General features: G+C 34.0%; 1 protein-coding gene and 1 long non-coding RNA gene across 3 annotated transcripts in view; one reads left to right on the forward strand and one right to left on the reverse strand.

Annotated features, from left to right (window-relative positions):
• LOC149788572 (uncharacterized) overlaps positions 1-25,502 on the reverse strand; it is a 78,623-nt gene that overhangs the window by 18,480 nt on the left and 34,641 nt on the right. Inside the window, exon 2 of one of the 2 annotated variants that reach the window (XR_016424170.1) lies at positions 10,209-10,286. This is a non-coding gene — a long non-coding RNA (uncharacterized LOC149788572). Of the gene's footprint in view, positions 1-10,180; positions 10,287-25,502 lie in introns of both variants that reach the window. The other variant, XR_016424169.1, reaches the window with a different exon arrangement.
• Positions 184-24,500, forward strand: LOC149788573 (uncharacterized). Its single transcript, XM_089974617.1, has 4 exons — positions 184-350; positions 12,134-12,263; positions 13,140-13,300; positions 20,507-24,500. Exons 1-4 carry the CDS (start codon positions 305-307, stop codon positions 20,677-20,679), a joined length of 510 nt encoding a protein of 169 aa, XP_089830743.1. The 5' UTR covers positions 184-304; the 3' UTR covers positions 20,680-24,500.

Consider the following 25,502-nt stretch of genomic DNA (forward strand, 5'->3'; position numbering starts at 1 on the left):
TTGATGTAAGTTAAACGATTACAAAACCAGTACGAACAAAGAATATTGATTTTACATTTATGATTCAAGTGCGCAGGACGGTAGTCTTTACAAAGTTTAATTGAATCGCACGTCAGGAAAACGTACATATCGATATGCGCTCGACTGTGACGGTCATAGGTTGTCATAGCGTAAATTGTATTGTCTATGTAAACCTGTGTTCAGACAGGAGTTTATTTCTTTCAGGTAAATTGGATGATGTTATTGGAGAGCGAGGGAGTGGAAACGTCGTGTTGATTGTATTTATTCTCAGATAACATTGAAAATGTTGGAGTTTTACTTTATTATAGTTTGTACGCTTTTTCTTGAAGGTAGGTATTAAATGTATGTGCGTGTTTGTGTGTGTATCTTAATTTTGTACAAAGGCATTTACATTATATAAGGACACCTATTTTCCTCTTTAAATTTATGAATGACCTTGTGGAAGATTCAGAGCTGTCGATGATGCAAAACCACCATTATAAAACAGATATGTAGATGAAGTGCAATCAAAATTAATTCCGATCTTGAATAATGAGGAAAACAGAACAGAAGGACAATAAATAAAGATACCAAATACATGTTGATATGTGCATCAAATAAACACAGTAGACAAACACAATAAAGTAATGAAGGAAGATAGGTCACTTTATATATATATATATATATATATATATATATATATATATATATATATATATATATATATATATATATATGTGTGAGTTCAAATTTCTTTAATCTAAGATAGCATTATTAAGTGAACAGGATCAGTTTACCCCTACCCATGTCCGCATATTCTGTCTATTATAATATACTTTAACAACTTTGGACTACAAAATATAATTTTCCATGCTACTATTTTCAGTTTAAATTTAGTCCTTTTAATTTTTGTTTTGTCCAAGTTTGTGCATTTGTTTGTTAATTTTAGTTTGTTTTCATCCATTTACGACCATGTCACTTCATTTTTGGAATTTAGGCACCACGTTAGAAAGCACATACCTTTCTGTGTCAAATTGATTTTGATTCCCATTAATGTATACGGAAATATCCGCTTGTTACTGAATACTACATACTGCAATCCATTAGCTAAGTATAATTCTGTGTCAAATTGATTTTGATTCCCATTAATGTATACGGAAATATCCGCTTGTTACTGAATAATACATACTGCAATCCATTAGCTAAGCATAATTCTGTGTCAAATTGATTTTGATTCCGATTAATGTATACGGAAATATCCGCTTGTTACCGAATACTACATACTGCAATCCATTAGCTAACCATAATTCTGTGTCAAATTGATTTTGAATTCCCATTAATGTATACGGAAATATCCGCTTGTTACCGAATACTACATACTGCAATCCATTAGCTAAGCATAATTCTGTGTCAAATTGATTTTGATTCCCATTAGTGTATACGGAAATATCCGCTTGTTACCGAATACTACATACTGCAATCCATTAGCTAAGCATAATTCTGTGTCAAATTGATTTTGATTCCCATTAACGTATACGGAAATATCCGCTTGTTACTGAATACTACATACTGCAATCCATTAGCTAAGCATAGTTCTGTGTCAAATTGATTTTGAATTCCCATTAGTGTATACGGAAATATCCGCTTGTTACTGAATACTACATACTGCAATCCATTAGCTAAGCATAATTCTGTGTCAAATTGATTTTGATTCCCATTAATGTATACGGAAATATCCGCTTGTTACCGAATACTACATACTGCAATCCATTAGCTAAGCATAATTCTGTGTCAAATTGATTTTGATTCCCATTAATGTATACGGAAATATCCGCTTGTTACTGAATACTACATACTGCAATCCATTAGCTAAGCATAATTCTGTGTCAAATTGATTTTGATTCCCATTAATGTATACGGAAATATCCGCTTGTTACTGAATACTACATACTGCAATCCATTAGCTAAGCATAGTTCTGTGTCAAATTGATTTTGAATTCCCATTAGTGTATACGGAAATATCCGCTTGTTACTGAATACTACATACTGCAATCCATTAGCTAAGCATAGTTCTGTGTCAAATTGATTTTGATTCCCATTAGTGTATACGGAAATATCCGCTTGTTACCGAATACTACATACTGCAATCCATTAGCTAAGCATAATTCTGTGTCAAATTGATTTTGAATTCCCATTAATGTATACGGAAATATCCGCTTGTTACCGAATACTACATACTGCAATCCATTAGCTAAGCATAATTCTGTGTCAAATTGATTTTGATTCCCATTAATGTATACGGAAATATCCGCTTGTTACCGAATACTACATACTGCAATCCATTAGCTAAGCATAATTCTGTGTCAAATTGATTTTGATTCCCATTAATGTATACGGAAATATCCGCTTGTTACCGAATACTACATACTGCAATCCATTAGCTAAGCATAATTCTGTGTCAAATTGATTTTGATTCCCATTAATGTATACGGAAATATCCGCTTGTTACTGAATACTACATACTGCAATCCATTAGCTAAGCATAGTTCTGTGTCAAATTGATTTTGATTCCCATTAATGTATACGGAAATATCCGCTTGTTACCGAATACTACATACTGCAATCCATTAGCTAAGCATAATTCTGTGTCAAATTGATTTTGATTCCGATTAATGTATACGGAAATATCCGCTTGTTACCGAATACTACATACACTTCTTTAACGTAAAGCTTTGGCATGTGTTTTCAGGATGCCAGCTTCGTGTTCTATGCCATAGGTTTAATAAAAAGATTGTTTGATGGTGAGTAGGGACACAAATCCTAGAGAATGTACATATCGTTTGAGGAACATGTAAAACATGCTAAAAGCCATTTAATACAAAGTGTAAGAATACTTAAGCAGACCGACCAGTGGTATACCAGGAGGATGTTGAGAGATCATGGAATATCAAATATAGCTGGTTTGATACGATTCAAGATGGCTGCCAGAGCTAGTATCTAATGTAAATTTCTCTCAATTGGTGGTGTTTTTCTTTAAGTTACAAATGTAATGGAGTGATTCAGGTTAGAAATATTAGTGTTTGAACGTTTCGTCATAGGATGTATGTACTCAGAATTCCGGTGCACGATACTGTTTAGAAGGAAAGCCTTATTTTTATATTCTACGGAAATGTTTTGGCATTATTTCTATGACGTGTTAGGACCTACAGTGACTACCTGAGACGAATCGCTATTGTATGTGGGTGCCTGCTGTAGAGACATTCATGTATTTAGGTTATATGTAGGCTAACTGCCAAACTTTCATGACAAAAACCTAAAGTACTTGCTATTCTAATATTAGCACCATGAGTAATAAGAAAACAGTTCAGACCACCCTCTACTCAAGTCAGCAAGGGCAAAGTAAGTTCAAAATCCCAAACCAGGTCAAGCAATAACTCAGAATCCAGTGCCAAACAAGACTCAGGGGTCTTAATTATGGACACAGAGGAACTGAGTGTTGTTTACCAAATCCAGAGAGATTTGCAAGATATTAAATTAACCCCGAAATCGACCGTGACAAAGGAAGACATCAACTTATTGTTTACAAAAGAGGAATTAAGTGGGATAGTGTCAGGCATTGTGTATCAAATGTTTGCCAAAATGAAAATAGAGTTAAAAAGATAACCGAAGCATCAAATAAAAGATGGGATGACAGAAATGCAAGAAAGGATGATGGAATCTTTAGTGCTTGAAAATGAACTACAATGTCACTGTACCTACCACATAATATGGGTAGTATTACTAAATGTTTAATTGCCTTACTGTCAGTCTACGTACTCCATAATATGAATAGTATTACTAAGTATTTGATTGCTTTAATGTCACTCTAGGTACTCCTCAGTATATTTAGTGTGATTCTCAGCTCCCAAATGGTCATGGCAGATCATTGCACTTCTCTAGGTTTACTTAAGTGTGTGTGTGTGTGTGTGTGTGTGTGTGTGTTTACTGTAGTCTGTTCCGGTCTAGAGTCAGTGCTAGGTAGACATTTTCCTGGCATATATCAAATCACAGATGTCGTTCATAATCAGTATGAAATGTTTCTTAATCTATATGTTGTATTTTCTACCACTTTCTATATTGATCACAAAACATGGAGCATTTCCAGCATGATGACTTTATACGTTGATAGTGAAACCGATAACTCAAAAATGAAAATACTATCTGCCAACTGTTGGTGACTTAGAGAATTTTAAAAATGTAAGGATGTTTTTGATTATCTTAGAAAAAATAGTGTAATATATATTGCCTACAATATAACATTTTACAGTGGATAAGGTTTCATATATCAGCGCACAATGGGGTTATGGATGTATTGTAAATTGTTACGGATCCAACTCTCGAGGAGTTTGAATTCTATTGAATAACAACTTTGAGTATGATATAAAAGAATGCAAAAAGGACACTGATGGTAATTTGATTACATTAGATATTCTAATTGGTGAAAGAAGTAAGATTTTGATTTCCATATAAAGGTGACAATTAATTCACTTTAATTAATGTCAATGGGCCAAATAATGATCACCCAGAATTTTACAATAATATAAATGATATTATAAATGAATAGGAAAATGAGTATGTTATTATATGTGGGGACTTAAATTTGGCTCAAGATCCATAATTAGATTCATATAATTATAGAAATGTAAACAATCCTAATGTTACAAAATGCATTATTAAATATAAAATAAACTTTTGGTCTTGTGGATTCATTTAGGGTAGTAAATGCAGGATTAAAGAGATATACATGGACAGGAAAAAGTCCTCTAAAACAAGCAAGACTGGATTCCTTTCTTGTGTCAGGATCTATTCTGACAAATGTAGGTAAAGCGACATTTGAACCAAGTTATAGGTCTGAACACTCCATGATAACACTGTATTTAAATTCAAATAATTTCATAAGAGGTAAAGGTCTGTAGAAATTTAATAACAGTTTACTGTTTGATAAAAGCTATACTGATGAAATAAACAAATTGCGTGCAAGAATAAAATTACATTATCACATAACACTGGTCAATAGCCAACACGCTTCCTAAATAAATGGAGTCAACATTCTGGATCACTGAGAACGAAAATGATACTTAAAATTGTTGATTGACTCTAGTTTTAAAGATATGAAACTGGGTCAGTATATAGGGCCCTTGACATGGGAATGGCGGAGGATAAGTAAGTTATAAATGAAAGGGATCTCAATTTAAACCAGAAATTGCTACAATCATCTTTGACTGGATCTATCAGTAAATATATGACCGAGTTGGGACAGTACTTGCTTTTTAGGCAAAACAATGAATGATGCAATGTAAAACTGGTATTGCGTCATACATGATATGAATTGTATCATGTTAGTCTTAGAAGCCATGGATGATGCAATCATAAATAAGCTTACCTCACTGTGCTGAACTAATTGCCCTCTATCAGCTCTAGAAATCACAGTGCCTCGTGTTCTCTTATTTGTCAGTGTTTGATTTTGCAAAGGGACACATTTCTGCTATCCAAAGTTAGCAGAGATGCCCTGTAAATGTGTGAACAATACTGATAACCTCTGCTATATTCGTGGTGATTTCACTTTTGAATCACAAAAGCGCAGTATAACCACTATGGTTAAAAAAACCTATCACCGTTATTTTTGGCTACAAAATTGGAGACAAGGACAAGAGATGGGCCCCACATATTCTGTAACACAGGACAGGTGAAATATTGTCATGTAAAGCAGCCACAAACACATGAAAAGCCATAGGTTTACAATTTATGATTAAAACTCTACCATCTACACAATATACACAAACGTAGAATGTAAAAACTTAAATATCTTGGAAACAATAACCAATCAGGTGTTTTAATTGCTATATTTGCATCCAGCACATCAAAATCCATAATAAAATGTACATTTTATCTTTGAAGTAGACTATTTCTATAAAAAAAAAATGCAGACCAGTGTAATCGGTACACTTTGCCTAAAGTGTATGCAGTTCCATATTTTTGATAATATCACATGTTAACATATCACTTTATGTGAGTATGATTGGTCCAAATCAGCCCATGAAATTATTTTGCAATATTCTCTTCAACGATTGGATGCGAACGGCGGAAAACTTTTTAACCCCGTCTTCTGGAATGTTTTGTTTTCAATGAATATTTTGGCGGCTACATTTCCGTTCGACTCAGGAAAGGGAATTGGGGAAGAACATGGTCTCGACTGCCTGAATATGACCAATTTACCAACACTGGGGCATGTTATGTCATGTATAACATATCATAACATGAAAACTGGCTAAAACCCCAGGAGAAGTACAACAGCAACAAGTACAACTAAGGGCACTGTTCCGTTCATAGTGGTATGTGCGGTGGGGTTGGAGGGGAGAGGTAAACCTGTAGCATGGAACCCACCCTTTAAACAAGCGTGGTTTAAATATAAACTTACAAATGTAAATAAACTCATACGTCTAATAAGAAAGAGCTTGAAAGTCTGAAAAAACATAAGCTTCATTGAAGTATTATTAGATCAAGAGTAGAATAGATAAAAGATGTTGAGGAACCAAGCAAATAATTTTGCCACCTAGAATACAGAGGATATGTTAATAAAATAATTTTAAAAAATATTTACAGGTTAAAATGCAATTATTACTGATCAATTTGATATTCTAATGGAAGCAAAAGAGTATTATATTATCCTGATTAATGAGGAAAAGAGGCAGAGAACATAGACCTAGAGGACCTTCTAAAAACTATTACATTCCTAGACTTAACCAAGAGCAAATGGAAGTATTTGATGCTTTTAAAAGTATGAAAAATAGCAAAAGCCCGAGATCAGTTGATTTCACAGCTGAAAATTCTCTTGAATTGACATTGGGAAATTTGTAGTGGGAACAATTAATAAAGCATATAAAACTGAATCATTTTCAACTATTTTGAGACAAGGTATTATAACTTGTACACCCCAAGAGGACAAACCTAAGCAGCACCCGAGGAACTGCTGTCCACGTTCTCTGCTTAATGCTGTATACAAACAAGCATCATGATGTATTGCCAAACGAATTAAGTCAGTACTGAATTAAATAATATCTAAGGATCAAACTGGTTTGTAAAAGGAAGATACATTGATGAAAATACAAGGATTGTATATGATATTATCAACATTACAGGAGAGTTACAAAGTCCGGGTGTATTATTAAAATTGATTTTGAAAACACATTTGATTCTATTTCATGGAAAAAATTTCACAATGTTCTTACTTCTTAATTTTTGACCAAGAAGAAGGCGCTGGGCTAAAAGGTTTTATTGCAATATCTCATCGGTAGTTTTACAAAATGGCTTCCTTTCAGAATTTTTCACACTGTCCATACGTTGTTTACAGGGTGATCCAGTATCACCATATCTCTTCCTATTATGTGCAGAAATATTGTCTATTTTATTAAAGAATAATAAGAAAGGTATCAAGTCCAAAAAAAAAAGAATCTTTACTATCACAGTTTAAAGATGACACTATTTTAGGTCTTTATAGCTCTTATGAACTCTAAGAATCCTCTATAAGTATGGAGCTTCTTTGCAATGATTTCAGGACTGAATTTTAACATTGCCAAAACAAAAGTAGTTTGGATAGGAAGCAAGAAGTACAGAGCAGAAACATTTCATGACTGTCTAAAGTCAAAGTGGTTAGATGAATTTACATTTTTGGGCATAACGTTTTCGGTGGATTTTGACGCAATGGTAAAAATGAATTTTGAAGATAAAACAGAAATGATTAAAACTCGTTTAAAACATTTGGAAAAGCGATTCTTAACACCAATTAGTAAAATAACATTTATGAAAACTTTAATTATTCCAAAGCTTAACCATTTGTTCATCTCATTGCCAAATATATCGCAAAATTTTATCAGAAACTTCAATGAATTAATTTTCACTTTTATATGGAAATCAAAAGTGAGCAAAGTTAAAACAGAAGTAATGATTCAAACTTTTTCTAAAGGTGGCTTGGTGATGACAGATATTGATAAATTTAAATTAGCTTTGAAAACAACATGGATTCGTAGAGTTATTCTACCTAACTAAAATCGCTCAATTTATTCGAATATGAAATACGCGAGATTAGACACCTGTTCCTACTAGGAGATAAAAAATGTGATGACCTTACCTAAAAAGACAAATAATGCTTTTTGGTGTGATGGTTTATTGCATTGGAAGCTGTTGCTAGAACAAAATATACCCGGGACAGGCGAATATGTAATGAAAACAAGGGTATGGATGAACTCCCTTATAAGTGTGAACAAGGTACCAATTTTCTATAGGAACTGGTTTGAATATAATGTAATCAATATTAGTGATATGCTTACAGATCAGGGAACTATGATTGATTCTGATAGCTTTAAAGCTATATATGGTCTCAAGACCAACTGTATTGAATTTCAAGAGATAATTCAGTGTGTAAAGTTGTTTTGTAAAAAGTTAGATAAAACGTCACTGGTATGACCATTTATCCCTTTCCATTTAGAAACCGTATCTTATAACAATAACGGATGCACAGACTATTACAATTTACATTTAGAAAAGGATGTTAAACCGACTAGTGAACAGAAATTGAATAATATTTTCAACCTGTATATGGATAAAAAACTTGACATATAGCCTAACGTTTTTAAATTAAAAGGAAACTCAAAATTACAATGGTTTTAATTTCGATTCACTCTTATGACTTTACTAAAAAATTCTTTTCTGTATAAAATAAATTGGTCCTGTAATGATAATACAGTTTTTATTAAAGTTACACAGAAAAATAATGCATTTCGTTTGGGAATATAATGTGATAATCAAGCTGGATTCAGAATAAAGTGAATATAGATACTGTACCAAGTGCAACAACTGTTGTATATTGGAAGATACAAATCCAGATGGAATATATGAACAACCTTTTTATTTTTGCTTCCATTTACTCAAATACTACGTAGGTATATGTAAAAAGAAAGGGGATAAGCCTAGATTAGATAATTTTAAAGTTTTTTTCCTCAAAGACCGCTATAATCTGGGAAAATATATTGCAGTCACATTTGAAAGGAAATAAGTATTTGTGTTGATTTGGGAACAATGGGAATCATTATTCCACCAGTAACTAAGAGTGATGTGTAATAGCATCATAGTATAGTGTACAGTATGTCAACCTCGACTCTGTATATTTGTAATTGTCTTAAAAGAGATTGTGCACTATACGAATGTGAGCACGTGCTCTTGCAGATATATATATATATATATATATATATATATATATATATATATATATATATATATATATATATATAGTTAATGTTCCTAGACTATATTAGATTTAAGGTGACCTGTGGATGGTTCCCCGACCCAAAGGTCAACATATTATGGGGACAATTAAAAGGTCTACTAAACTGCCAAAAAAATTTCAATGTCTCGTATATTTTACATTTCTAGTGCAGCTATCCTGGCAATATGTACTCTGTCGAATAAAGGAAAGGTCAATATCAATTCATTAGAATTTAATGGGTGGATATACCTTTAACTTTCAGTAGGTAAACATGTTTTTCAGTAATTCCCATTTTTTAAAAAAAAGGTTATATGTTGATCATGCATAGAGATTGTACAAAACCTCGGGAACAACATTAACAGAAGGTGTTGAAATAGATCAACTTTGCAATGATAGGTAATCGCCGTAGTTTCCGGATCAAACGCTCCTGAGCCGACAATTGCCTAATTACCATGTACGTGAAATTCTTTTTCACGAATCGACATGTTAAAAAAAAAACAGTTCGTGTCTGCAGTGACTGGGGGGAGGGGACTTAAATATATCCAATGAAAGTGTGATGCTCCTTAAATCATGTTTTTCTTTTTAAGGTTACATTCATTTTTGCCAATGATTGTAAAAGCCGTCTTGTTGGTAAGATGACAATGATCACTAAATTAGTTCCACTAGATCAACAAATACTAATCGGAAATAACTGTAATAAAGTCGCCCAAAGGGCCTCCCATCGATGTCTAAATAACTCTATCTCGAACTTCCAAAAAAGCCGTCCGTACACTTTCGATTTTATCGAACTTCTAATAAGGTCGTAAGTTCCCTTTGGATTCTAAAACTAATTACCACTAAACTGAACAAAAAAACAAAAACAAAAACCAACAACCATACTCAATCCAGAAATATTACTGAGCTCCACCTTGTGTCGTCTGCTCTCATCTCTGTCAACACTGCTGTTTCCAGTCTCTCCCTCTGTCAAAAATCAAACACTGCAACTCTGTGGAAAATATAAAACAATGACATCAGATAAGGAGCAAGATTATGAAGCAACATTTAATCTACTAAACTGTGAGTTAATTGGAGAGTTTCAAAGAGACATGGCTGAGACAGTTGTAAATGAAAATGATCAATGTGTTAGGGAAGACATATTTGTACACCATGAGCCTGATAAACAGAAATTTATAGAAAGTACGCAGAATGCAAACACCTTAAAAAAGACACCAAAGAAAGATGTGAATGGCCTCGATTATCCTGAACTCAATGAAAGGCAGACACAAACAAGAACAGGAGACAATGTCAAGGGCATCAGGGCTATTAATCTTAAGATGTATGAAAATAAAAACAACAAAGAGAGAGATCCAAACTTGCTATCTACAAACGGTATGCTGGGCTAAGACCAGCAGACCTTTGTCAACGTAAAGATTCTTTCTATATTGCGCCCAACACTATGCCAATCTCAGCGACAAACCCAAACTGGTTTAGGAAAGAAAGTCGTTGGAATTAACAAACTTGAATGCATCGTGAGAAAAATGAAAGAAAAGGGATCTATTACAGAAAGAAAGAAATTAACAAACACTAGCAGCCGAAAGTACCTAATTCAGAAGTTAAGAGATAAAAACATTCCCTCAACTGATGTCATGCAAAATTCGTGCCACAAAAATGTACAGTCTATAAACAGCTACTCAAACATTAGTGACAAATAACAACAGACGTACTCCAAATACCGGAGGAAGACCGGCCACCCAAGTAACGATGCTGCCACCCCCCCCCCCCCCCACCCCACTCCAACAACAAAGAAATATCCAACTGCACAGCAACAGACTGTATTATATAAAGTTCCCAAATGTGTAATATTCAAAAGAATCAGATTATCAGCAACCCATTCTACGGATCAAACATCGTCGTACAAAATATGTTTGTTAAGAACCTTCCGCAAAACGTGAACGAGATCGCTAACTGGGTCCACATGGGCTCGTAGCGTTGCTTACAGTTGACCTGTTATACATGTAATATATAATAACTACTAGTTATTATATAGTACAAGTACGACAGGTCAATTTTAAGCAACGATACGAACCCCTGTGACTGGGTCAACTTCTTTCAACAGGCGAATTCTCAAACAATGCCCACACAGCAGAAACGTAGGAGAATTATTGGAAGTGATACTGACGGTCAGTAGGTATAGCGAAATAAGGACATAAACGATATCAATGAAATGTGGTTAAGGTTAAATTGCTTAATTACCTCTTGTTCTTTCATTATTTTGATGTTTCTGGCTCAAATCGTACTGCTGCTATAAATGCAAATGGCCACCCTGTTACAAAACTGTTCATGACAACAAATGCTGCAAATTTAATGTTTGCATGCACATTATTTAAAAAAAAATTGAATGTTAACTATCAGCCTAGTGTTTTCGTTTCATTTAATATTGCTAAAGGAAACATATAGGAATTAATATGAATGAAGTGTACAGGAAATTATAAATCACTACAGAACTTCTACTTTGAGCGTACAAACATACATACGAGAGGTTGTAAAGAGTTCACTCCCCTAAAGTGCACTGTTTATGGCCGTCAGTTTTATCTCCCATATAAAATGAAAACTTCAACGTGGTATAAATAAAATATTAGCATAGTAAATACACTGTATAAATGATATACAACTCGTTGTATAAATTGTTCATTAAAAGGAAACTCGGGCGAGCCTCGTTTCCTTTAAATGAAAAATTTATACATATTGTGGTATATCACTGATATAGTGTATATATATATATATATATATATATATATATATATATATATATATATATATATATATATTCAGTGATCGATGGTTCCTTTTCAGCCACACCGGTGGAGGCTGCCGAATATTGCCAGTACGGCTACAGTTCCTATTATGGTAGCTACTACTCAACATACTGTGAATATGGGTGTTGTGACAGTAAATACAGCAACGAAGAGGACGTTTGTTGTGCGTAAGTAACAAATATAGATTTATTTATTTATTTATTTATTTATTTATTGATTCATTTATTGATTTTAGAGATTGATTTTAATTTTGTCATCAGGTAAGGCAGTTATTTGGTTTCAACCAGGCCAGGATTTGCACTGGAGAGATCAAATAGTTATTTTATGGGAAAGTTGAGAATGAGTAATTTTTTTACTTCTATCTTTTGAGTAATTTTTTTACTTCTATCTTTAATCCAATATGACAAAACATTGGCATATACCTGTTCAGTACATATAGTACAAAATCAAGCACTAGTTGACTACATGTTAGTATCAATTTAGTAAAACATGAAGCACTAGAAAATGAAACTACGACCAACCCCAATACTCCTAATAAAGAGATAAAACAACCGTGCTCATCCACTCATCCCCCCGCAGAACGTCATGCAAAATGTTTTTTCCCCCTCTGACAGTGGGTACAGCTAAGGTAACAAGAAGAACGAATCTCGTAAATCACTGTATATAGTGTATTGAAGAAATATACCTTTCACTATTAAGTGAAACAGGCACTCATTACGTCTGTTTGTGTCAGTTGTTGTTGCTGTAGGGTTTTAACGCCATTTTTCAGCACACGATACGCTATTCATGGCGGCCAGTATTAATGGCGGAGGAAGAACCCGGAAAAAACCGGGAAAGAACCGGTATTATACTGGCTGGCAAGTTTTCTCACGTACCCACATTGGTCGAGCCCGAGACTCGAACCCACGCAGACAGAGGTGAGATGGCAGTGATCCTTAACAGTGAACGCTTTAGACAACTCGGCCACTCGGGGCCCCTATTTTTGCCAGTAAAAACCAGTATGTTCCGAAAATAATTCCTACCAATACGTCTTTTCGTTCTAGCGATGTTTCCGGTATCACAGCGGGGGCAGTGATTGGGAGTCTAGTTGGGCTTGCTATCATCATTGGCTTCATCGTATTATGTTGTGTTGTAGCAAACAATGCAAAAAGACGTACAGGTGCCGTGATCCAACCGCCGAACCCTACCACACAGACGTTTGTTGGTAAGTAATCGAATAATTAAGTAATTACTAGTGATAAATGGAAAAAGGATAGTAGAAAGAACAATATTGAACTGGACTGAAATAAAATCGAAGTTAGAACAACAGTATGCTGCATTGAAATCAAATAGCAGTCGAATCAATTCTGTGCTGCATTGAAATCAGTATATTAGATACAGTGAGATAAATCAGTATATTAGATATCGTGAGATAAATCAGTATATTAGATATCGTGAGAGAAAATATTCTGCAACAGATTTATAAAAACATTTTTTTTTTTGTAGCGGGACAAATTATCTTCCTTTTTCATGTTCAAGATTTAATTATGGATAACACTCGACTAATGCAATTAATACCTAACGTAATACTTGTAGATCCAATCTTTAGCAATTAATACCGAACATAATACTTGTAGATCCAACGTTTAGAAATTAATACCGAACTTAATACTTTGGCATCCAACATAGAGCAATTAATACCGATTATTAATAATTAGATATCCAGCCTTTATATAGAATTTCATCATACAATTATTTAGTTTCAAAATTGTTAGAATATCATATAAATACTCTTGATTTATATTTAGATTCTACTATTTGCGTTTGCATGGATTATATGATTTTCGGCCAGATAAACGTATCCTGCTTTATTGTTCATTAATGTTGTCACAGGCAGACATTCAGAGTCACAGGAAGGAATTCTATACCTCTTGCTGCTGTTTCTAAATGTCTACTTTTTGATGATGGGTGTGAGGATGCTCTCTTTTACCATAATACATTTACTACAAGTTAAGGAGGTCTTTGAAATAATACCGTTGTGTTTCAATTGGTTATTCACAGTACAAGTCACAATAAAAAATAAAACAATGATCATTTTAAAAATAGCACTTACAAGAAAAAAATTACAGCTTTTGAAATATTCGTTTATCTCCACAGATAATGAACTAAAACATAAATCACACATAAATAGTTATTGATTATTTACTACTCTTGATTGAAAATATTACAATGACAGGAGGAAGCAATAGTTATTCATTCAGAACATCCACAGATCCATACTTTGTAGATTGCTTACAAGGTCACTGGTGGCGCATTAATACCATGTACGTTTTAGGGTTACTTAGACATTCGACGGTATCACGGTTATACTTCTAGCAGTTCTCTGCCTTGCAGACTTAGGACAAAAGATTAACTGTCCTAGCACTAAACGGTAAATTAACAATATGTCCTAGAAATTCTTTGTTCTGAAGGACACGGTTTGTTGATGTGCAATAACGTCATTGTCACCAAAGGTCACTCTTTTTTTCAAGGCACCAGCTTCGATCATAGGTTAATACACAATCTCGTATCGTTGCTCCATCGTCGGTTGCACCTATCAGGTGTAGTGCAGCAAGATTGATACCTTCAGCGATTTTTATCACGAAACAATTCTTTAGAGGGCAAATAATCCTTGGTTACTTCTGAAAACGAATAAGAACGAATTGAAACGATTTGCAAAAGTTTTGACGTAAAGGATCAACAACTCTTTTATTTGGAGACGTGAAAACCTGAACCTCTTTCCCAAGTAGAGAAACACTCTTGAATTTGATATATCTCTACAGCAAATGGCGAATCGCTAATTAGCATCAATGAAGGAGAACATTCCTTCCATATTTTCAAAACCACATTAAAGATCTGGCATATGTATTGTAGTCCAGTACGCCTTCTGACTGGAGTGCAACGGAAAACAACCTAAAAAATGGAATGTGATAAATAAGTAAATGAAACTGTTGCTCTTGCCGACGCTTAAATTGTTGTAACACACTTTTGACGCATACAATGGGCATCAAGACAACGATTGTTGTCAACTGAAGAACATTAATGGTCGTAATGCCCATTTACTAAGAACACATAAGGAAGTACGTCCGCATACCTACTTCTCAAGTACAATTATTCACTTGTTTTCATCTGCTTGAAAACCACGACTGTCATTGCTTATCCAGTTCAGTCATGTGATATATAGAGTAAGATGACTACTAAACATAATTCTCTTACTGCTATAGTATAATTGCTTTAAGTATTTTAGTTCAATATCTGTCGCACCACTTTACATTATTTTTTCTCCGTATACGTTATTCATAATCTACATTGAAAAACATTCGTTACGTTGTTCTTTTCCAACAACTACCAAACCTGGCTGTTCACTTCCTACCGACGTTGTAAATATCTACAGACCAGCTCTCGTCACATTTACAGCAAACACACACACACACACACACACACACACACACACACACACACCACATCTCCTTTCCCTATAAATAATACCGCTCCGGTGACCTAGTGGTTAGAGGGTCCGCGAGATGCCGTGGTTTCGAACCTTCTGTCGAGTCATATCAAAGACTTAAAACCATAGTAGCAACAGCTACCTTGCTTGGCGCTCAGCATTAAGAAGTTAGTGTTAGGACTGGTCGGCCTGGTGTCAGAATATAAGTGACTGGGTGGGATATCTTGCTACATGTCTGTGGCATGATGTACCAGTGCTAGACATCACTATAAACTGTCACACTGTAGACATAGTAGCGATATGACTGAAACATTGTTAGACTTACGTTAAAAATCCAAATAGCACACACACACACACACCTATAAATACTTTACATAGAATAATCGCATCAAAGAACCAGTCACCAATTAGTATTGCAGATGGATGCTAGAATACAACTCCTCCGACACTGTCTAAATCACGTTAAAGAGTTATTGTACATACAGCGGTGTATTACATGTTCTGATTGGGTACCACTGAATGAAAGTAAAACAGCTGACGATGGATCTTTTCCTTAGATGAAATCTGAATCAACATTCAGAAAGTTCAACTTAATTTTTTGGAAACTTGTGAATGAAATCCTGTTTACACATATGGCAAACAGGGTTATTTATAATCAGGATGTTGTTGTTACAGTCATTATTATTATTACCAATAGTGTGTGTGTGTGTGTTTGTTTGTGTGAATAGGATTTTTAACGTAGCTTTAACAATTTTTCAGTCATATGGCTACGATGTCTGTAGTGTGGCAGTTTATGGTGATGTCTAGCACTGGGGCATCATGCCGCAGATATGTAGCATGATGTCCCACCTAGTCTTATTATTATAACAACAGGCTGACCAGCTTAACACTAACCTCTTACTGCTGAGAACCTAGCGAGACAGCTGCCAGTGCCATAAGCCTTTGGCAGAACTCGGCCGGGGCGGACGCTCTAACCACTAAGCCACCGGAGCGGTCGTAGTATACATATTGTATGCCAACAGTGTGTGTCAAACAAAGTGTATCGACGACCTTTGCGAAGCGAAGATAATAAAAAGTATAAATAAGAAGAAACGCTGGCATATTTCGGACAATACTTTGACTCCAGCATTACTATGATTGCGTTAGACAATGACTATACATAAAAAGTCTGTCGTATATTTGCAATTTTTGTATAATACTTTGAATCTAGTATCGCTATGACAGCGTTAAACAATGACTACACATAATATCTCTGTCGTATTTTTTGCATTTTTTGTATAATACTTGAATCCAACATCACTATGATTGCGTTAGACAGTGCCTACACGTAATATGTCTGTCGTATATTTGCAGTTTTTTGTATAAATCTTTGAATCCAGCATCACTATGATAGCGTTAGACAATGCCTACACGTAATATGTCTGTCGTATATTTGTACTAGCATAACGTACATGCATTCGCATAAACTTAGTGACTTTACTTTTAAGTAAATAATGCATATCAATTTTACAACTATTTGAAATTTCTCAACACAGTTGTTGAAAGAAAATATTTACATTGCAAATTATAACAGGTTTATAATGTTATTTACGGGAATGAAGATATCGTAATAATAATAGGTCTCCCTGTTATGTCAACACTAAAATCAAGGAAAATTGACAGGGTAAAGTGTGGGACGATATATGATTTCTACAAAGAGATCTCTTTAAACAATCACTAATATATAGGGACTTTATAGGAGTACTCATTTCAAAGAACATGTATGCAGCCAGTAAAATAATTTATATCGTTCTTGCGCTTTGGTCAGTCAGTGATTGAAATTATTCAATAAAATTCGTAAATTTCATAAAACATATAGAAGATTCTTATCAAAGGGAAAAATATTGTTTTATTCAATGAAATTGCGATATAGTTTAGTAACTCAGTCATATGATAATCTTAGATTTTAGTTCCTGACCGAGGTAAAAGTCTTCTACCCTGATGACATTGTCCTCATGTCACATGCGCACACATGCAAACTCAAGCGCGAGCATACGATTGTAACACGTGAATATTAGCATTTGGCACCCATGCAAGAGAATAGTCACGTGGAGTAGAAGTCTTTGACATAAATCAGTAACCCACAAAACCGCTACTATTGATCGCTGTTGTTTATCATGATTACTTAGTATACACGTCGCTGAGATTGTCCATCGACGTGACAACACACATACACAAAGCCGTATGTCAAATCCATACGCGAATGCATCAGCAAGAACACGCATTTGTGTCAATGTCCACGTGGTAAACAAACCGATCATTAATTCTGGAATTGTATTATAGACAACGTTTACACAATAGTAAAGCTCCAAATGCAAATATTGTAATTGTAGTACAGACAAACCCGTAGAACATGAGTCCAGACATCAGCTATCAGTACAGCCGTCGCTATTCGTTATGTGCTTGCAGACATGTCGATATTTGCCTGCATATTTAGAACATACTCTAAGTTACTTTGTAGAATAGAGGGACTGACTTTTGTATGAGGATGTATTAAATTCTGTTTAATACATCCTTATATCTGTTTTCCCGAGTGCCTTTTAATTCTCAAAGGGATGAAAAGACTTGAGTGAAAAATATATTATTTTGACGTGCCTATTATTATCTCAAAGCAAAATGGTACACTTCTTGGTTTTATACATGAATCAGCCAAACTGAAAATCTTTAATGTGCAAAGTATTCACATTATTTCATGGGACAGTGCTGTAAATATTTGAGACACTTATAGTTATTATTCAAAGACTATGCATGATTACCATTAAACGGGACTATGACTATGTATTTAATAAGTCATGGAATAGTAGTTCTAAATGGCGTAGCTTTCACGTTGATTTACTATAGGAGGAATGCGTGCGCATGTTTTGTCACCAACCGCTTAACATCAAGTACGAGATCTTTCATTTACATGCTAAGAGTTCTGGGTTACCTATTCATTTAATCGTAGTTCTGATGATAATATTGCAGAATTGACTCTTACTCATATTTGTCAATCGAGGAAACGTGGAAGCTTTGGTTGGTTATACATAAAAATGAAATTGAATATATATATATATATATATATATATATATATATATATATATATATATATATATATATATATATATATATATATATATATATATCATTTTGAAGTATTCAACGAATATCATCAATGATGTTTAGCCGTGTTTGCCGTTTGTGTCTTAGATTAGATTTAGCACTACATATCAGTGATGGATTCTGACCGCGTTAATAAGACTGCGGAATTTTCCGATGGTGTGTTTTTAACGTAAAATTAGCTAAAGACTTTTCAACAACCATGACGTGAAATTCAACGCTGAATTCACACCGGTTACAATGTTACATTTCCCGGCTAATATGTTAAACCAACATTGACTAAGAAGAGAACAACATCGACTTAATTTAACAACGACCCTCTTGTCCGTACAAGCGCTCTCTGATTCAGCCGATCATTAGATGCATAAAACATATGTGTATTTCTAAATGACTCAGGAATGCGCAATTGCCAGAGATTTAATTATCCATCCTGTAGAAATTTACTGTGATTGTTTCACGGTTAAACAAGTAAAGAACAGTTTGAAGTTTGAAAACTAACAGCACCTGAACAAGGTCAACCTAATGAGCAATTAGTCTTCTTAATGGTATTATTTATAAAAAAAACAAAGATAAATCCTCAAACGTACCTCCGCAAAGAAAGAATCGAAGGGGAACCACATCTTCGAGATGAATTCGCCAAGTGAACCACGCTACTTGTAAAATACAAAGTATTTTATGGGCGGAATCGCTGCGACAAAGACCTTTGGACATATAGTGTTGCAGTAATCTTGACTCCATTAAATATTATAGACACACCAATCAGAATTGTTATCATCAGTAACGGTGTGCATGGTGCGCTGGTAAAATTATCTGATTATTTGCAAATACGAATCTATTCAGAACTTCTCGCGCCGGCACAAATCAATCTCAATACAGTTACAAAGCTCTACTCAATGGGTATTGAAAATAAAGCGATAAATATGTCTGACTTTGATATTGTATTGGCTGAAATTGAAAACTGCCCTAATCTCCGATCACAGATTGGTAACCTAGGGAAGGGGTCGTAGATTTACAGGCAGTAAATATCGCAACAGTATCCTTTGAAAGCATGCAAGGTACATAAATGCCAAGAAAACATACAGACCTTACAAATCATACATCGCCTGTATGTTTTCATTCCTGAAAAAGAAGTCCAATAAATGTATGGTATCAGCTCATCTGGATTGTATCAGATATGGAATGATGTGAAATACGTAAAACCATCTGGTATCAGTCAGAAAGATATGCAGTCTATAACTGAGAATATTAAGTCCATAAAAAACATCTGGTGTCGACCAAAAAACTTTCCAAACTCATAAGTGAGCGGATTCAGTCAGTGACGCTTGGATTTGATGATATGATCTAAAATTATCAAATCATGACTAAAGAATATCATTAATAGAACACAATATTTTAGAGCCATTAAATATGCTGGTTATAATTGCTACAGTTTCAGCAGTATGAGTACACTGTATTGGAAAACTCGGAGTATTTCATATAACAACAATATGGAAAAGAGATCAAATAGATAGCAGACGACATTGTAATTGAAATCCAGGAAGAAATGGAATTAGAAGAGTGTAACTCTTCTGTTCGTGGCAGAAGTTTAATTCTCACATACCCGAGAACAAGGATGTTCTACCTAGACAGACAGACTGATATATAGATAAATATATAGTTGGAATGGCGAATTCATAATATACTTTTGGTCTATGTCCTTCATTGCGAATAATATCTATCACAATAGCTACACATTAACTAGTATGATCTGCTATCCTAACAGTGATAACTTTGTACAACGGACCTAACACTTTTTTTTTCCATTTCAGTGAATAGCACGGCAGTTACTCAAGGACCATCAACCATCCCTGTCCCCTACGGACCCGTCAGTTATGGATATCCCGGTGGTTTTCCCCCACCAGGATATTCCCAGTATAATTATATGCCTCAGGGAGGCACCGTCCCGGCCTATCCACCACCACCACCGGCAGAGAAATATTAGGACTTAAGGTCTCCTTTATGATTGTTATCAGTTTCTTGAGAATGACACTATTAATATTTTGGTCAGATTACACGAGACAGAGAGAGAGAGAGAGAGGGTGTTTGTGTCATTCACTTTGACAATCGGAATGTTGTCCTGCAAAACTAGATTTTATTTGGTACTGCTGTTGCTGCTAACGTTTTACCGACACTTGCAAAACTAAAACATTTCCATCTTAGAATCATCTGCTTGTTAAAAAAAATAACTTATTCATCCTTGATTTGTGCATTATAATACATAAATTAGATACATTTCATATAAATGGTATTGACAAATTGAGTGATGTATGCACTTTTACTTACAATTACATTTTTTTTCAATAAAGCTGTTTTTATAACCTACCCCAGAAAAAGGAGTTACGATTGTATCCGACCACCTCATTATTCTTTCACATCAACAAAGAGAAAAATTTTGAATGAAATATTCCACATTCCAAACACCATTGTCTGTCAAACTTGTTTAGAATATTTCATATTTATAATACAATTTTCTGTCGAACTTATTTACTTTATTCCAGATTAAAGGAGCATTGTTTCTCAAACTGATTGAAAATATTTCAGGTTTAAAAGAACATTGTCTCTCAAAATATTAAACATTAAAACACCATTATCTCTCAAACCCAGATAAGATAATCCAGATTTAAAACACCATTATCTCTCAAAACCCAGATAAGATAAACCTCATTTATAATAACCATTATCTCTCAAACCCAGATAAAATAATCTAGATTTAGATAATCTAGAAACACCATTGTCTCTCAAATTATCAAAATATTTCAGATTTAATACACCATTGTCATTCAAATGCTTTTAAAATATTCCAGATCAAAAGCACCGTTGTCTGTTAAATCCATTTAAATGATTCAAAATTTCAAACACCATTATCTTAAGGTCGCTTAAGATAAGCGGATTAAAAACACAATTGTCCCTCAAACTGATTTAAAATGTTTCGATTAAAAACACGATTACCTCTGAAACTCACTTAAAATATTTCAGATCTTAAGAGACCATTGTCTCTGAAACTAATTTAAAATATTCAACATTTAAACATAATTGTCTCTCAAACTCGTGTGAGATAATCCAGATTAAAAACACCATTGTCTCTCAAATCATTAAAATATTTCAGATCAAAGACAGAATTTTTTCTCTATCCATTTAAGATAATAAAGATTTAAAACAAATGCCATTGTCTCTCGAGCTTATTTAAAATATTCCTGATTGAACCCACCTTTATCTCAAATTCACTTAAGATATTGCAGATTTCACCATCGTCTCTCAAGTTCACTTAAAATATTTCCAGTTAAAAACACTGTTGTCTCACATTTCAATCAAACATCCCAGATCAAAAGCATCGTTTAATATATTAAAAATACCATCTTCTCAAATTTCTTTAAAACATTTTTTTGTCATTTACTGGGACTCGCCTCCATTTTTAGACGATCTAAGTCTTCAGTCATTATCACACTCAAACAAGAAGAGATCGTGAAGGTGACATCCATAATGGTTTTAAGATTTTTGATAACAATTCGTTACATTTTAAGCCACAGCATGATCTTGAACTAAATTGACTATATATAGCTAATATGGATGTAATATTTAATTTGACAAAGCCATAACTACTTCACTTCCTTTACACACCTCTTAATTAAAATTTCTTGAATATTTTAACACAAAAAGACTCCATGCACATTTTGTAGTAACATGTATTTCTATCAAAAGGACAGACCAGTGGGTTTGGGATTCTCTAACATATACAATTCATGCAACATGTAGCTAAAGAAACTTTGATCTAGTACTTGATTCAGATTAAACAAATAGTCACTCCAGTCTCTCTACACATGCACTGAATACTGTTATTTTATTGGCATGCAGAACTGGGGGAAAAAAATGGTTTTCTACACATTGGCAAGTGAACTAGACATTTTTTATTTGTATAAAACAAGCATAGGTTATACTAATTTGGTGTTGACATACCATAATATTAAAATCATATTCGATTTGACCGATATCAAATACTATTTTCATAAGCTGATAGTCTCTGTTGACGAAATGAATTTATGAAGCGAGAAATTATCAAAAATAGACACACGTCTGTGAAATGTTAATATTCATAAAACATATAATATATGAAAAAGCACAGTTCAACAACGGATATAAACTCGACACACTATATTACTCATATAGCGAACGTGAATTTGTGGAAATACACTCTTCAGATGCAGTTTTGTTGTACCTTAATTCACTACAGTAGTGTATAAACAAGTACTGAGTCCATATAGTTAGGGCCGTAGAGAGCGACCACAAACCCTGGGGTAAGAAACGTCCGGGCCTATCCTAGTTCTTGTTCAAACCAATGTTTTCTTTTATAAAATTGAAAGGGGTTGTTCGGCCCTGGCTCCCCTTACGTGCCCGGGCCCGAGGGATATATCCCCGGTTCCCCACCCCCGTCAGCCCTGCATATACTACAGTATTTCTCCATCTAACGAAGGACACAGAGAGAACTTTAGTTCTGAACAAACACAGGTTGAAACATCAGAAGTCAACCCCTCAAACACTGAGATGGGCCAAAACAACTGTCTCCAAATAAAAGCGGAAGTCAGCCAGAAATTTACGCAAGCATAAACTCTAATGTGCTTTAGTACAAACATGTCTGTACAGGTTAAGTTTGCGTATGCAAGAAAAACACTTGTCAAACATCAACACCATTGGACTTTTAGAATGACTATATGGAATTAAACGACAATAAAATCCTTCATGTTTCTGTCTACAAGATTAATCACATATAATTATAAACGTTATAATGATTGTCATTATTTTTATTATACACAACATATGTAATTCAACATAACTTATCAATTCAGATAAAATGCCACTGCAGCCTAAAACATACTATTAAATCTGATATCATCGTGTCATATTGTCATGTATATTTAATTTAATTGATTGTTTGTTAGTTTTAAAATTTCTTTTTCATCACATGCTGTTGTAATGTAACATTTTATGCTGACCCGACTTTGTTCCAAAGCTGACTTCATTTCTACTTGACCAGATTGTCTTTTTCATTTTTTAAAATATTTTTATGTGTAAACAACTAATAATAGCTTCACTATTCTCTATGTGTATGAGCTTATTATCAGGATTATTATTCAGGTAAGGAGCAAATATTTTGATCAGGGTCAGAGTTTTGGAGATTCATATGTGAATTTTATAGGCTATTGTGTTGTAAATAAACAAGGTTCATTAGATAATTCTAGAAGGTTATTTTCTATTAGGTAATTTTTGTTTTTAGAAAATGCTAATTTTGACCTGAGGTCAATAAGAAAATTATATTATCTTGTCACTATGATGATTTTACCAGTCGTGCTTTAACATCTAGCACCTTAAATTATGTTATAACGTGGCCAGATTGGGGTGAATTTTATTTTTTCAAATTATTGAATTCAAGTAATTATTTTCTCTGGAAATCCAAAAGTGCTGTGACAAAATTCTTGGATAAAGACATTTATTAGAATTTATATTGAATTAAAACCTGGAATAATATTTCTGTGATTCAACAAGAGACTGTCGAAACATTAGCGATTCGCAGGCTATAACAGACACGTCATCGCCTTCAAGTTTACATATCTTCATGACTTGAACTAACTTTTATTCAAGACTTTCTATTTTTGGATTTATGTCTTTAATTCTTGGATTATTTTGGGATTTAATTCGCAACACCGTAAGTTCCTTTTTCATTTTCACTTTGTTTCTTGGGAAATAAATTATTTGTTAAATGTGAGAAAACTTGTTGTCTTCACTAGTTTTTTCTACTTATTTTTAGAGCATTTGCACGTAACAGTATGAAATTGCACTAGCTTAAAATATATTTAGGACTAATACTAAATTATCTAACGTAACAAATACCTTTATCGATCGTACAAATAATGATAAAATGGAAGAGGAACATCTTTAATTATTTAGATATAATTACAACTGAAAGATTTGTATCGTGAAGAATACATCTTCCTGATACGGCATCAATGCAGTATATATAGTTGTACGTAGCGGAAATCACGGACGGGAAACATAAGGTAAGTTAGCTCTACTACCGCAATCCACATGCACGTGGTGCAATTAGTCGGTTACATATGTGAGTACGCCACGTTGTATTCGGACGTGGATCATATTTACAAGAAAACACAATGCACCACTAACTTGTACATATTTCCAGGAAGGTCTTTACCAAGCACAACCTATTGTCAAGTCCTAAACAGTATTTTTGCTTCAACAATGTAACGATGAGCCGACAAATGCAAGTGAAAACTCGTCGTCGTTGTAAGAAAAATGACAATTTAGTTCTTACTGGGCCAAATATTCATTCCGACAACAAAATATTTGGTTTTATTTTCCCATTTACGGAATATTTCCCTAAATCTTCATAAGGCATATATGATTATGCAAACAATGGTATTACAATCTCCTGGGTTAAAAAGCATGGACTTTCGATTGGGACATTTTGAACTGTAATAATATTGACATTATGTGAGAAACTTCACCGATTATCCTATAGTATCCACATAAACAAAATGACCAATTATTCTGTAGTATCCATATCTAAGCAGTATATTAGCATCACAATTGTAAGAAACAAGCCAGAACCTAGATGAATCACGCCAACAGTCAAACGTTGGAGGGCCTATCGGAATGCCAAACAACCATAATGACGTCATCAGCGTTCGAAATTGTGCTACTTGCAAATTAAACAGTGGCTATAACTGGAATAGCCAAGCTGCTATATGCCAATAA

Source organism: Sinohyriopsis cumingii, chromosome 11, assembly GCF_028554795.1.
Source record: "Sinohyriopsis cumingii isolate HCF-2022 chromosome 11, ASM2855479v2, whole genome shotgun sequence".
In the NCBI taxonomy this organism is placed as follows: domain Eukaryota; kingdom Metazoa; phylum Mollusca; class Bivalvia; order Unionida; family Unionidae; genus Sinohyriopsis; species Sinohyriopsis cumingii.

What these genes read in the sequence shown, in the direction of transcription:
- LOC149788573 (XM_089974617.1), top strand. Translation starts at nt 305, where the DNA reads ATGTTGGAGTTTTACTTTATTATAGTTTGTACGCTTTTTCTTGAAG. An exon ending in TTGTACGCTTTTTCTTGAAG is followed by an intron (nt 351 to 12,133) that starts GTAGGTATTAAA and finishes GTTCCTTTTCAG; the next exon opens with CCACACCGGTGGAGGCTGCC. An exon ending in GAAGAGGACGTTTGTTGTGC is followed by an intron (nt 12,264 to 13,139) that starts GTAAGTAACAAA and finishes TTTTCGTTCTAG; the next exon opens with CGATGTTTCCGGTATCACAG.